This window comes from Pogona vitticeps, chromosome 8 (assembly GCF_051106095.1).
Source record: "Pogona vitticeps strain Pit_001003342236 chromosome 8, PviZW2.1, whole genome shotgun sequence".
Taxonomy (NCBI): Eukaryota; Metazoa; Chordata; class Lepidosauria; order Squamata; family Agamidae; genus Pogona; species Pogona vitticeps.
Window position 1 is genome coordinate 17,126,283 of NC_135790.1, and position 12,770 is coordinate 17,139,052.

The following is a 12,770-nucleotide window of genomic DNA, read 5'->3' on the forward strand; positions in this document are numbered from 1 at the left end:
TACACGAAAACAAAAGGGAAAAGTGAACTGTCCATTCCTACATCTATGTATTCCATTCCCAAGTTATAACTGGGTTTGAAATAGACAAGCTCACAAAACCCAAAACAACAACTTCTTTTTCATTTTTTTTTCATTTTTGAAAAATTTGTCCATAAAGCCTACGATTGCTGAAACACAAATATTGCTGTGTTACGATTTCCCGTCAGCCTACACTGGTCTCTCTATAGCCACAAGATCTATATAATATTTGTGGTGTACACTCAATAATATTGTTTATATATCTACCGCATTTTTTCGCTCTATAAGATGCACTTCCCCCCAAAAAAGTGGGGGGGGGAGTGTCTGCGTCTTATGAAGCAAATACTGTAAAACAGTGCTTCCCAGGGCCCAGCGGGAGGATGGTGAGGAGAACCTTGGAAGGGTCCGAGAGTGCCTTACAGGACCCTTCGGAGGCTCCACCTCCCCCCCCCGTGGGGCCAGTGGGGGCGAAATTTCTACCTTCCAGGAACCTTCTGAGGCTTAGAAAGCCTCAGAAGGGTCCTGGAAGCTGGTAATTTCACCCCCACTGACCCCATGAGGGGCAGGGGAAGCCTCCAAAGGGTCTGAGAGTTCCTTCCAGGACCCTTTGGAGGCTCCCCCCGCTGCCATCCCCGCGGGCCGAAATTGCCAGAATATTTTTTCCTGTTTTCCTCCCCTAAAAATGAGGTGCATCTTATGGAGCGAAAAATACGGTAAGTTGCAAAAGCTCCTGAGTTTTATGACTGCAGGGAAGAGGCATGGTTTATCAATGAATGCATATGACCAAAATTTACAATATTAGTGTCATGTCTTCAGTGAGATGCTTTAAAAACATCTATTAAGTTACATGCCTATTTCTTTCACAATGGCCTGATGTATTCAGTTTTCAATTATTCCAATGAGATGATTACAGCAAGTTTAGCTTCAGCGGGGTCTCCTAGTACTATGAGAACTGTGATATTTGTTAAATGCAGCATTTAATAAGTCTTCATTTCCTAAAAACTCTTACATTCAAATGTTAGGCCTACAGAAGTGTAGACAGAGTTTACTTACATTTCCTAGGTGGTGGGTGTGTTCATACTCCACGTGTGCTCTGGACAAGGAATTAGTGTGCCCTGGATAAACACCATTTCCTCCATTCACAACACCATTCATGATCCCGTTAATTCCATTAGGAACCTTGTGATGGAGGTGAAGGCAACCATTGCTATGGTTTCCATTGCTGATGAAATTCCCATGTACATTGCCATTGATACGGCTCATGCCTGGTAATGTAGTATATTCAACCATTTGTCCACTGATATCACCACCTTGGTAAAGGTAACCAGGAGGATCATATTCTGGAAAGGCAAGAATAAAGAGAATGTCCTTAGTGGTTGAAACCAAGTATTACATAAGCTATTGGTAACTTATGAAGATGACCAGGGAGAAGAATCCTGGCTCAGCACACAAATGCCTGTTAAGCATATTATAAAACATGTTAATAATCCAGCAGTTTAGATAACAGAAACCACCACTAAAAATGAACAGGCCAAAATCACCTATTTTATCATTGGAGGAATATGAAAAGGTATATGGCACAAAAGCTTCTGTAAAACTGCAATACTCAGTGGGATGGAGCATCTGGCTGCAGAACCAGAAATTGGAAGCTTGATTACCCATTAGGCCCCCTCAGAGAAGAGCCAGCTTGTAAGTGGCATGGTATAAAGTGCCACCTGAAAGAGGAACTGGTGAAATACTTGTTGGTATATTATGCTTAGAAAAACTGAGAAAGGGTTGCTATTAGTCAAAATCAACTTGACAGCACATAATCAATCATATGAGGGCCAGTGTGATGTAGTAGGCAGAGAATGGGCACCTAGATTTAAATGACCACTTGGCTGTGGAAGCTCCCTGGGGGGCAGCAATGGGAAACCATTCCTTGAATCTCTCACATACCTCTAAAATCCTATTGGGTTGCCATGAGTCAAAAGTGACTTGATAGCATGTAAGAGGAACAAAATTATTCTTTACTACAAAGCTTGCTCCAAACACAAGTTATGCTAACTACGGGATCTAGATGTTGTAAGAACCAAACAGAACTGCTAACATTGTGAAAATTTAGTGTATTGAAGGAACATATAAATGTAGGAATGATCTCCACCTCTTAGCATTACATTTGAAAGTAGAAGGCTATATAATTAGTTCTTAACTCTCCTGCTCTCTCACGACGTTCTTGAAAGGGAAAGTTTGAAATTCTATAAGAGTTTATAGAAGCAGCACTGAAAGCAAAAGCACAGAATAATGCTTTAACCTCTACATTTCATATGATGACTGAAATGTCTTTACTACTTTGTTCTCCATTACACTGCATGGTATTACATTTAGTCAGTGGTGAATAGAACAGTGACTGAAATAAACATTAAACTTGTTGTTTAAGGTACTTGGTGGTAATGTCCTTTTACTGGGCTTGAATAAAACCAAAAATAATACTAGAAGTAACCTACTCTGCATGACATTTTGCTGTCGGTTCTTCCATAAGCACATGGCTATGAAGACTATCAGAATAAGAACCATCACTCCAAGGACACAGCCCACAATCAGGTACAGCATGTCGCTACTCCGGACAGGACCATTCGGCTGACCAGAACTGCTCCCAGCTCCACGATCAGGAGAATTAGGTGGTGTACTAAGGTCCTTCATTGGGTATTCTGAAGCTCCAGGTGTCCGCTTCACTATTTGGAGAAAGAAAGGTTTTATATGACAATTTAACAGAATTTTTATTTTTGCTATATTTATTAGTCAACCAAGCACTGTAAATGTTGCCATTTCAAAATTGAAAACTGTGTGATACTGGAAAAGATGGACAGAGGATCTTTCCATTGAAGAATGTAACCCCCCTGTTTTGTGGGAAAAAGTGCGTCTTATGGTGCGAAAAATACGGTAATATAATAACATTTCAATCCTCTTCTTACCTTTAGTCTCACATATCATCACATTGCTATAGTCACTTTCACCTCCTTCATTATAGCACTGCATTTTAATATCATATGATGTTTCAGGTTGGAGATGGCTTATCAAGTGCCACTGCTTTGTGCCTAGAAAGAAGTACAGGTGTTTTCTTGGTGAGACAATGTGAAACAAAACAATTATTTTTTTATTATTTAAGTATTTATTTAAGGATAGGGTAGGGAATAAAAAAAATAGGGGGGAAGAGGGAAAAAAGGGTTAGGGGGATAGGAGTACACAGAGTATACCATCATCCAATCAATTCATATTACAATAACAGATCAACTTTTTGCTTTTTCACAGTTTGATTACCCTCCTGCTTTCATCTTATCATTTAATTTTAGTTTAATTCTATGTTACTCCAACACTATCTGGTAACTGCAGCCATTTATACAATACATCCCATCGTTCAGTTTCCTTTTGAATTGAACAGTCTTTCAGCCCATCGGACAGAATATCCATTTTTGTCACTTCCCATATTTTCACAATAAGATTCTCTTAGTAGATCTTGGGACCAGATACAATCACTTTACACAGTTTGACATGCCATACATACCAAACCACAACAATCTAGTATGAAACCAGAAATAGCCACATGTAATTAGAACCAAGCTAGACTTATTAGGAATGAAAAACATGAGCAAACTAAATTGGTTCATGGTAAACTAAATCAATCTTGAAATTAAACTAGCACTGGAACCAGACTGCTTTCCAGGGTCAAGGCATTCTTTAAATGGGACACTATAGCCAAAAATGTGCTCTCTCATTTGTCCACGTTAAGATAGAGCATTCAAAAGAGGGATACAGGTGACAGCCCTTCTAGCAGAATACAGCTGCTAAAGCTGTGGAATCTGATCAGTACAAAGCAATGATAATACTGTCAGGACACCATAAGCTGTCATGGCAATGGAACATCTCATGTGGTATGCCTAAAAGAGGCTCACCTAGCCCTCTTGTTGACCATCATCCACCATACTATGAAGAACTGACTTCATAGTATGGCTTGATATATGGTAGGGGCAAGGTGAAATGCAGAATGGTGCCTCATGACTGAGTTTATTTAGCTTTTGTTTCGTTGCTGATATGTTCTGTACTATATTTTGATTTCCAGCAATATTTTACTGATGTTTCTTGTTTCCCTGACAGGCTTAAGGGACAGAAAATGTCATAAAAACTACTTTAAATCATATATTTCTAGACTGAACAAGGAAATATCCTCAAGGAAGACTGGGGAAGCTTATGCATTTCATTACTATCTGAACTACGATAAGCAGCAGAGGATGTTTCTGTATGGGGAAATTACTATGGTATCCAGTTTCCAAGGTATTCTTTTTCTGGCTCTGTGAATTCCAACCCAAATAAGCTCATCTAAGAGAACAATTTTATCATGTCTGGCTCAACTCCAATCTTTCATTTAGACACCACCTGGAGATCTGTGCACTCTCATAAATAAGTTCTAGTTTGTATATTAATTCTCCTGACAAGTTTTAATAAATAGGAATCCTCTCTGTCTCAGATTAAGTTGTTTTAGATACCTCCAGTGCTTCTTAAAAGTTTGCCATCTTAGAACTCTCAGCTGTATCTACTGCCAACTATATTAAATGTACAACTATAAACTATATAGGGTTCATAGGGAAGAATAATATCAGGACATAACTGTTCTAATAGTGCTATGGTATGATTTACGTTTCAGCTCTATACTCATGTTTGCTCTACGTACAAGTGTGTGTGCGCACGCGTAGTGTTGGATTCTATCATTTAGCTGTATCCCTCACTCTCCACAGCGTGGAAAAGGTAAGAATGGGCTATATGTGCACAAAGCAACAGTATTCTGAATCCTGGTCAACACAGGATCATATGTACAGAACACTCTGTATATATACAACTAAATATACAGTGATACACCATTCTTGCCCTTATAATCAGGGAGAACTCAAAGTAAACAGTCAGCCATCCTGGCTGTGTATCACCCCACCACCACCCAAATTCTACTTCTGCAGCAAACATGAGTATAGGGCTACTGGTTGTTTTTGAAGGCTGTGGAGTGATTAGATAGATACTAACCTTGTGGTACCATAAAAGCATACCAATAATGAAAGTTCATGTGTTCAATTGCTAAAATGCCTCAAAGGTGATAAGTGGCTCAAAGAGGTTTTTGTACTTATGTTTTTTCCTTACATCCTCAAAAGCAAACTTAAAAAACAGATTCAAATGGCAACCTAACTTTCCCCAAGGCACTCATTTTTCAAATCTCCATTCTAAGCATTCCCTTCAGTAAGGGAACTCTAGGTTTCAGGTTTCCCCTTTCCATCATTTCTACGGATGGATTGTTTAAACATTTTAAATCTGCTTTCCATATGATCCTTTGTTGACTAGGGTTCAGAATACTGTTGCTTTGTGCATGTATAGCCATTCTTACCTTCCCCCCTACACACACTTGTATGTAGAGCAAACATGAGCATAATGGGAAAGAAAATTTAACCATCTGTCATCAGAATGCACACAGCGGGTTTTGACACTATCTCTAAGAATCAAACAAGGAATATGAAAGTTCAATAACTGGTAAGAGCAGGTTTAGTGATAGTTTTGCCGAAGAAGCAGAAAACCAGTTAGTATTGGTCAAATAATTTAAAAACAAGATTAGTAAGTCACAACCTACACAACAAAAAAAGACTCAAAAGACAAGTATGTACCTAAATTTTAGAGTAGTGATTAAGCCACAAGAATTACAGAAGCTTTCTACTAGCTGAATGTTTGCAAGTGGAAATCCAAGGTAAAAACTGATTACTTATTAAAACTTATTTTTAAAATATTTAAAGTTTGATTACAGTGATCTAAAAGGCATGGCATCCAATAAGATCCAAGATTTCTCTATGCAATAAAAGAGGGAAAGGATATTTTAGAACATGATTGATAAAACTAGGGAGTATAACATTTCTACCACTTCACAAGTATGTGTTTAAGTTTTGACATAATAAATCAGCTCCTAAGAGTTTTAGGTTTCCACTGAATGGTAATATGCATAAATCTCAAAAGCAGATGGCAGAAACGTCACAGAACAATGGGAGTCACTAAAACATTTATAAATAAATTACCTGTGTATCTTTAAAAAAAGCTACAAATGGAGCAGCTAATTCTTCAGAAAGCACAGCTTGAGTGACACTAATTAACACTCAAAGCTGAATAGGCATTTGCAATTATGGGGACACAGACTAGGGCCTTCTCTGTTGCTGCACCAAGACTATGGAACTCCCTTCAACAGGAGGTGAGATTGGCCCCATCTCTGCTATCCTTCCGCAAGCAAGCAAAGACCTTTCTCTTCAGACAAGCCCTCCTTCAGTAATCTAGCTACCTGTGTGTGAGTTTTAGATGGACTGTGATTATTACTTTGACTTTAATACTACTTGTGTTTTAAATTTCTCAGAGTAACATTTTTTAAAATTGATCTTTGCCTTAATATTGCCTGTTAATGTTTTAAGGTGCCTTGAACTCTAGGTCATAAGCAGAGATTTGGCTGCAGATTAACCAGTACACCATGATGTAGATCACTGGTTCTTAACCTTTGTTACTCAGATGTTTTTGGACTGCAACTCCCAGAAGCCTTTACCATCAGCTCTTCTGGCTGGGGTTTCTGGGAGTTGCAGTTCAAAAACACCTGAGTAAAAAATGTTAAGAACCACTGATGTAGATTATGAATTGATAGTGGATTAAGCAATGCACTTTGGTCTGTATATTTTTCCACAGTACAATTCATAAAAAGAAACCTAAAAATTACACTGTAAATTCATCCAATTTCATTGGCAAATGCTAATATTGTTAGAGAACGAGAAGATGATCATTTTCCTGTTGACAACACAGTTTACAATTTTTTGATGTTTCACTTGAAAAAAGAACTAAATCAAAATACAAAATCTTAGTTGAACAGAAAAGACTTGCAAAGGGGAAGAATATACTTCATAAATTAACTGGAGGAAACAGATTAAGGAAAATTTATTCAGCCAAATGCAACTACAAGTACAGTAGTAGATTTTAATTACAAGCAATAACTTATTAATACATTCAGAACTGAATTCTTGATCAAAACCTTAAAAGGATAAAACTCCCAAAGCATATCTTCCCGATATGTTCTGGGATGAAAGAAACAGCACCAGCTAGATTTATGAAGTAACATAGTTCTTAATAGTTCCTTCTTAGGGTCAGAGAGGAAAGAAAAGATTTCACTCCAATCCCTTGCATGAATTGCTTCAATTTTCTTTTATACCACAAAAAGTACAGTCCCTTTGTCCACAGAAGAGTATTATCAATTTGCTTTGAGCTCCTGATTTTGGCCTCAGATACAGACAGCATCTGGGATTCATGCCCTGGAAAAAAGGAAACATACCTGGAACTGTAGCTTACATAATCAATTCAACATACCTTCCACAACGTCCCTCTTGTAATCACTGTCATTGTCACTATCTGTTGGACGATAATAGATATAAAATCCTTGGATGGGTGTGTTGTTATTACTTGAAGTAATATACTACAACAGAAACATTTAAACATTTTTAGATTCAGAACTAATTAACAATTAGATGGAGGGGAAAGTCTAATAGATAACCTTGATGTAATGGGAAAAGAGATACTGAAATATAAAGTGCGTTTTGAAACAATTTTTGAAACATGGAAAGTCAAATGCCTAGGAGTACATATATTTTACAAATCTACTCTAAATATACATTGTTTTAAATTCATTAGTCATTAAGAACTGAAAAATTGTCCAGAACTCTATTAACAATTTATACATGTATAAATAAGATTACATAAATCCTTAGTGAGGAATTGTCACTAGTTAACAAGATGCTACCTGCTTTTCTGGTTGCACGCTCACAGGGCAACCAGATGTACAATCAGGAATACAGGCAGCATCCTGTTAATTAGCAGCAATTTGCAACCCTGACAAATCCAACCTCATTTATGCACACATAAACTATCATTATGCAATTAACCAGGGCTCAAGTTACCAGTTACTAGTATTTTGTGCTCCTCATTTCATGCAAATCTGATATACTGGTATACTTGCTTTAAAAGGAATCTGCAGTTTGCTGACAAAATTTAACACAAAAAGCCCATTTCCTTTTTGTTTTAATGCCTTTTCCAAAGTTGATGCTGAACTTCAGCAGCATGGCAATGGTAGGTACCGAGTGGACAGTAGACCTGTCAACTGGCCAAGTTGCGTACCTTTTTCATATATATTCTCACCACTCAGGCCAGAAATAATTACAGTGGTGCCTCGCTTAACGATTGCCTCGTTTAGCGATTAATTTGCATAACAATGTGTTTTTTTAGGAAATAATATGCACCGTATAACAATGTTTCCTATGGGCGATTTTCGCTTAGCGAAGTTTGGGACCATGCTTCGCATAACGAATGCGATTTTAGGTCCCCTGCTTCACTTAACGATGTTTCTTTTTTCAATTAAAAAGGTGTCTTAGAAGGGTCAAAAACGGTTCTAAATGCTTGGATTCGTTAGAGGACCTCCTAAGTCATGTGCAAACCTGATTTGGCTTTGATCTGACTTTTCGTTAATTTATGGTTAATTTTTTTTTCCGGCCCATAGGAACCAATGGACCTGTCAAAATCTGACAGCTCCATGCTTTCCTATGGGGGAGAAAACAATTCGCCATAAATTAACGAAAGTTCAGATCAAAGCCAAATCAGGTTTGCACACGACTTAGGGGGTCCTCTAACGAATCCAAGCATTTAGAACAGTTGCTGTGTCTTCATTAAATTTTTGTTAATTTTTTTCTTCCCCCATAGGAAATAATGGAGCTGTCAGATTTTGACAGGTGTCAAAAGTTGGGGGGAAAAAAATCACCATTAATTAACGAAAAGTCAGATCAAAGCCAAATTAACTTTTGCATCCGTTTTAGAGGGTGCAGAAGCTAATCCAAGCATTTAAAACCATTTTTGACCCTTTTATGACACACTTAATTTTGCAAAAATTGACTTCGCAAAGCCACTGAAATGTATTGAGTCAGCTACAATACATTCCAATGGAGGAAACATTGTATTGTTTAACGATGTTTCCTATGGGTTTTTTCGCTTAAGGACGGCAATCCGTGCGTATTGGAACGGATTAACCGGTTTCCAATGCATTCCTATGGAAAATGGTGTTTCGCATAACGATGTTTCACATAACTTTTTTTTGGGAACCAATTAAAATCGTTATGCGAGGCACCACTGTACCAGAGACAGTCCATGATTTGAAGAGGGAAGTCCTGAGCTAATGCAAATATCTGAGTATCATAGCAGGAGTTTCTACCAATTTTAGGAATATGCAAATTAGCTTGCCTTGTTTGGTGACTGACATTCTGAACTTCAGCACATGATTCATTTGGAACTTAATTCCACGAACCTACAAAGATTATCTCTGTCATCTCTCTGCAACAATTAATATGATGTGTCCTCTAATTATGGGCTAACCAACATGCTTCTCTCCCTAGTTTTAGCTCCACACTGCAACAGTAACTAATATGCAGAGAACTAAACCAGTGAGAAGGAAAAGGGGAAACTTGTTTCCATCTATTAAAATGTTTATATTTATAAACAAATAGAAGCTGAAAGTGAAAGCCTTCAATTGCATGAAGAAAAATCTGTTTACAATAATTTGTAGCATTTATACACCCAATTTAAAACGATCAAAGATTTTCATACAGCTTTTGTTGCCAGCAGCATATACTTGGATCGCCTTCTTGCCTCCAAGCAGGAATGAAAACAGTATTAACTCCAGTATGATGCATGAGCAACACTACTTGTTTCACACAGTACATGTATCTTTCCTAGGCCATGACCCATTCCCTTCAGAGAATGAAAAAAATAGATACCTACAGTCCATTTTAACATGATCTGAGTGTCACTGACTGCCTCAGTATAAGCAATATGAGGTCCTGTGATGGGACGGTTGGAAAATCGGTTGGTAAAGCCAGCTACTAGATAAGGCCGAGAGGCAGAACTTCGTGGACTTTCACCATAATTGTTAACAGCAATCACACGAAACTTGTATAAGGCTCCTTCCATATGACAAAAATGAAGGGGGAAAAAAGGGAGAACATCAAATTATTAGGTAAGAAAATAAAAGCAAATGTGAGAAGCACAGTGTAGCAGAAATACAAGTGTTCATGTAAGTTTAAACCAATCCCTTTTTTAAACAGAGGCCATTTTATGCTTCTCCAGAGTACCAAAGAACATACAGTGGTGCTCTGCTTGACGACGATAATGCGTTCCAGCAAAATTGCTGTAGAGTGAAATCATCGTCACGCGAAAGTAAAAAACCCATTGAAATGCACTGAAAACCAGTCAATGTGTTCCAATGGGGGAAATACCTCATCGTCCAGCAAAGATTGCCCATAGAGAACCACCGATCAGCTGTTAAAAATCGCTGTAATGCGAAGCTTCTGTCCAGAAAGCAGCCATTTTGAGAAGGGAGTGAAGCCATTTTGTGGAGGGAAGCCATTTTGTGGAGCCGGAAAGCAGCCATTTTGAGAAGGGAGGGAAGCCATTTTGCAGAGCCAGAAAAAAACAGGCTCCTAATAAACGTAAAGCGGATTTCCCCCATTGGAACCATCGTTTTGCGATTGCAATAGCAATTGCAGAAATGTCATCATCAAGCGATTTCAATGTCATGTGGGGTAAGCGTCTAGCGGGGCACCACTGTACTTATCTCACCATCCTGAGATACTTTAAAAAGGAAAAATTTGAAAATAACCAGAACTCCCTGAGTAGAAAATGAGAAATTTTAAGAAACAAGCCCCAAACTTGAATATACAATGTCTCCTCCCTCAAATGAAGTAATATCTTTCCTAGCCAACTGTTAGATCAAATGTTCTTTTCTACCAGTAAAAAGAAAGAAAATTTTAAAAAGGCATGGAGTAGAGAAGGAAGACACATTCACACTCTACATATTGAGTTAGACCGGTAATAGCTGACTAGGGATATACCCTAATGTTCATGGAAAAATGCCACTCATAGAGAAAACAGCTTTAAAGGGGGATTTTGCAATAGCTGAGAACAACTTCACATTGCTCAACGGGGCTAGCAAAGGTAAAGGTTCCCCTTGACATTTAGTCCAGTTGTGTTTGACTCTAGGGGGTGGTGCTCATCCCTGTCTCCAAGCCATAGAGCTAGCATTTATCCATAGACAGTTTGCATGGTCACGTGGCCAGTGCGACTAGACACAGAACATCATTACCTTCCCACCGAGGTGGTACCTATTTATCTACTCTCAATTACATGCTTTCGAACTGCTAGGTTGGTGGGAGCTGGGGCAAGCAATGAGAGCTCACTCCACCGCGTGGATTCGATCTTACGACTGCTGATCTTCTGACCTTGCAGCACAAAGGCTTCTGCAGTTTAACCCGCAGCGCCACCACGTCCCTTCAACTGGGCTACAAGTTTATAAATCTGGCACTACTGCTGATTATGTTCCCTGTTCATCAACACAATGGATATGTATTAATACCTGGATCCAAATTGCGGACTTCCACTGAAAGTTTAGAAGGGGGGATGTTATCAGCTGCAACCAGCCACTCACTGTTCCTATTCATGCGTTTATATTCTACTTTGAAGGCAGTAATAGGTGAGCCACCATTTGCACGTGGGATCCAAGTGACATAGACAGAATTCTCAGATGCAGTGGAGATAGTCGGTCGATCTGGTGCCTCAGGTACTAAAACAAAAATAGAAAAGATCCTTATAGAATTGATAATAGTTACAGGTACTCTCTACACTTGCATTTTATTTAATCATGTGTTTTACTCAAGTCAGAAGAACATTATGTAGCCTTAAGTCCAGGAAATCCTTAAATGTATGCACAGAAGATCATTTCAATTGTCAAATATGGAGCATATTATAGCTTCCTACAACAACAACCTGATATCTCTGCAATGATATCTTTGCTCTGATATTCAGGAACACTGAATGATAGCAGTTCTGAAGTATTTGCACATCATCAGAACAAAGACAGCACAGCTTAATTCACAACCACAGAATTAGTCAAAGCAATCTGCAGTGACACTTCTGCTTGAGAACTGAAATCAGCTTCTTACAGACACTAAACCATGTGCAAGACAGAAGCCCTAAAAAGACCTAAAATTCCTAGACTCACAAAAGCTTTATTTCTATAGTTACCAAGTATTAAGCAGTTTTAAGCCACTTAAAAACAAATTAGCTAGCATTCAAAACCATGCAGATTATATTAATACTTACTGAACTCACTTGAAGTTAGACAGCAGGGGGAACAGAAAGAATTGAGAGAGGTGATGTTAGTGAATTTGATTATAGTAATTCTAACAGACACATTCTTTGGTCTTTACTGTACAGGTCTATATAGTTAATTACATCGGCCAAGATCAGGTAATATACCTTCTCTGGTATATCTCTCTGCTTTAACCACTTAGTGATTCCTCACTTCCACCTGCAACACACCCCTTCCTGCCTCCTACCCTTAAAATCTTTGGTAGAGGGTGGGAAAGTCTGGAAGACTTTTAGAACCACAAAGGACTGCTTCAGGAAAGAAAAGGGATGATGGCTACAGAAGTATGTCACTGAATCCTGCCCACGGAGAGAAAGGGATTTAATTTGGAAAAAAGGATATGAAGTGTATTACTTAAAATATGGTAAATTTTAAATACATGTATCAGTTAATCTTGCCTAACCCAAACTTTATGATAATCATAAAGTCACTTGATCTCAGCATCTTAACATATAATCAAAGATCACAAAGA

The 12,770-nt window shown here is 38.3% G+C and overlaps 1 protein-coding gene across 3 annotated transcripts in view; it reads right to left on the reverse strand.

Annotated features, from left to right (window-relative positions):
* The window catches only part of CDON (cell adhesion associated, oncogene regulated), a 134,110-nt gene that overhangs the window by 12,240 nt on the left and 109,100 nt on the right, over positions 1-12,770 (reverse strand). For all 3 annotated transcript variants that reach the window (XM_072978902.2, XM_078379804.1, XM_020811565.3), the window contains 6 exons: positions 11,507-11,713; positions 9,877-10,058; positions 7,423-7,528; positions 2,973-3,095; positions 2,505-2,732; positions 1,072-1,358 (listed from right to left, as the gene is read on the reverse strand). In XM_072978902.2, the coding sequence (XP_072835003.2) occupies positions 1,072-1,358; positions 2,505-2,732; positions 2,973-3,095; positions 7,423-7,528; positions 9,877-10,058; positions 11,507-11,713 (1,133 nt within the window). The remainder of the gene's footprint in view (positions 1-1,071; positions 1,359-2,504; positions 2,733-2,972; positions 3,096-7,422; positions 7,529-9,876; positions 10,059-11,506; positions 11,714-12,770) is intronic.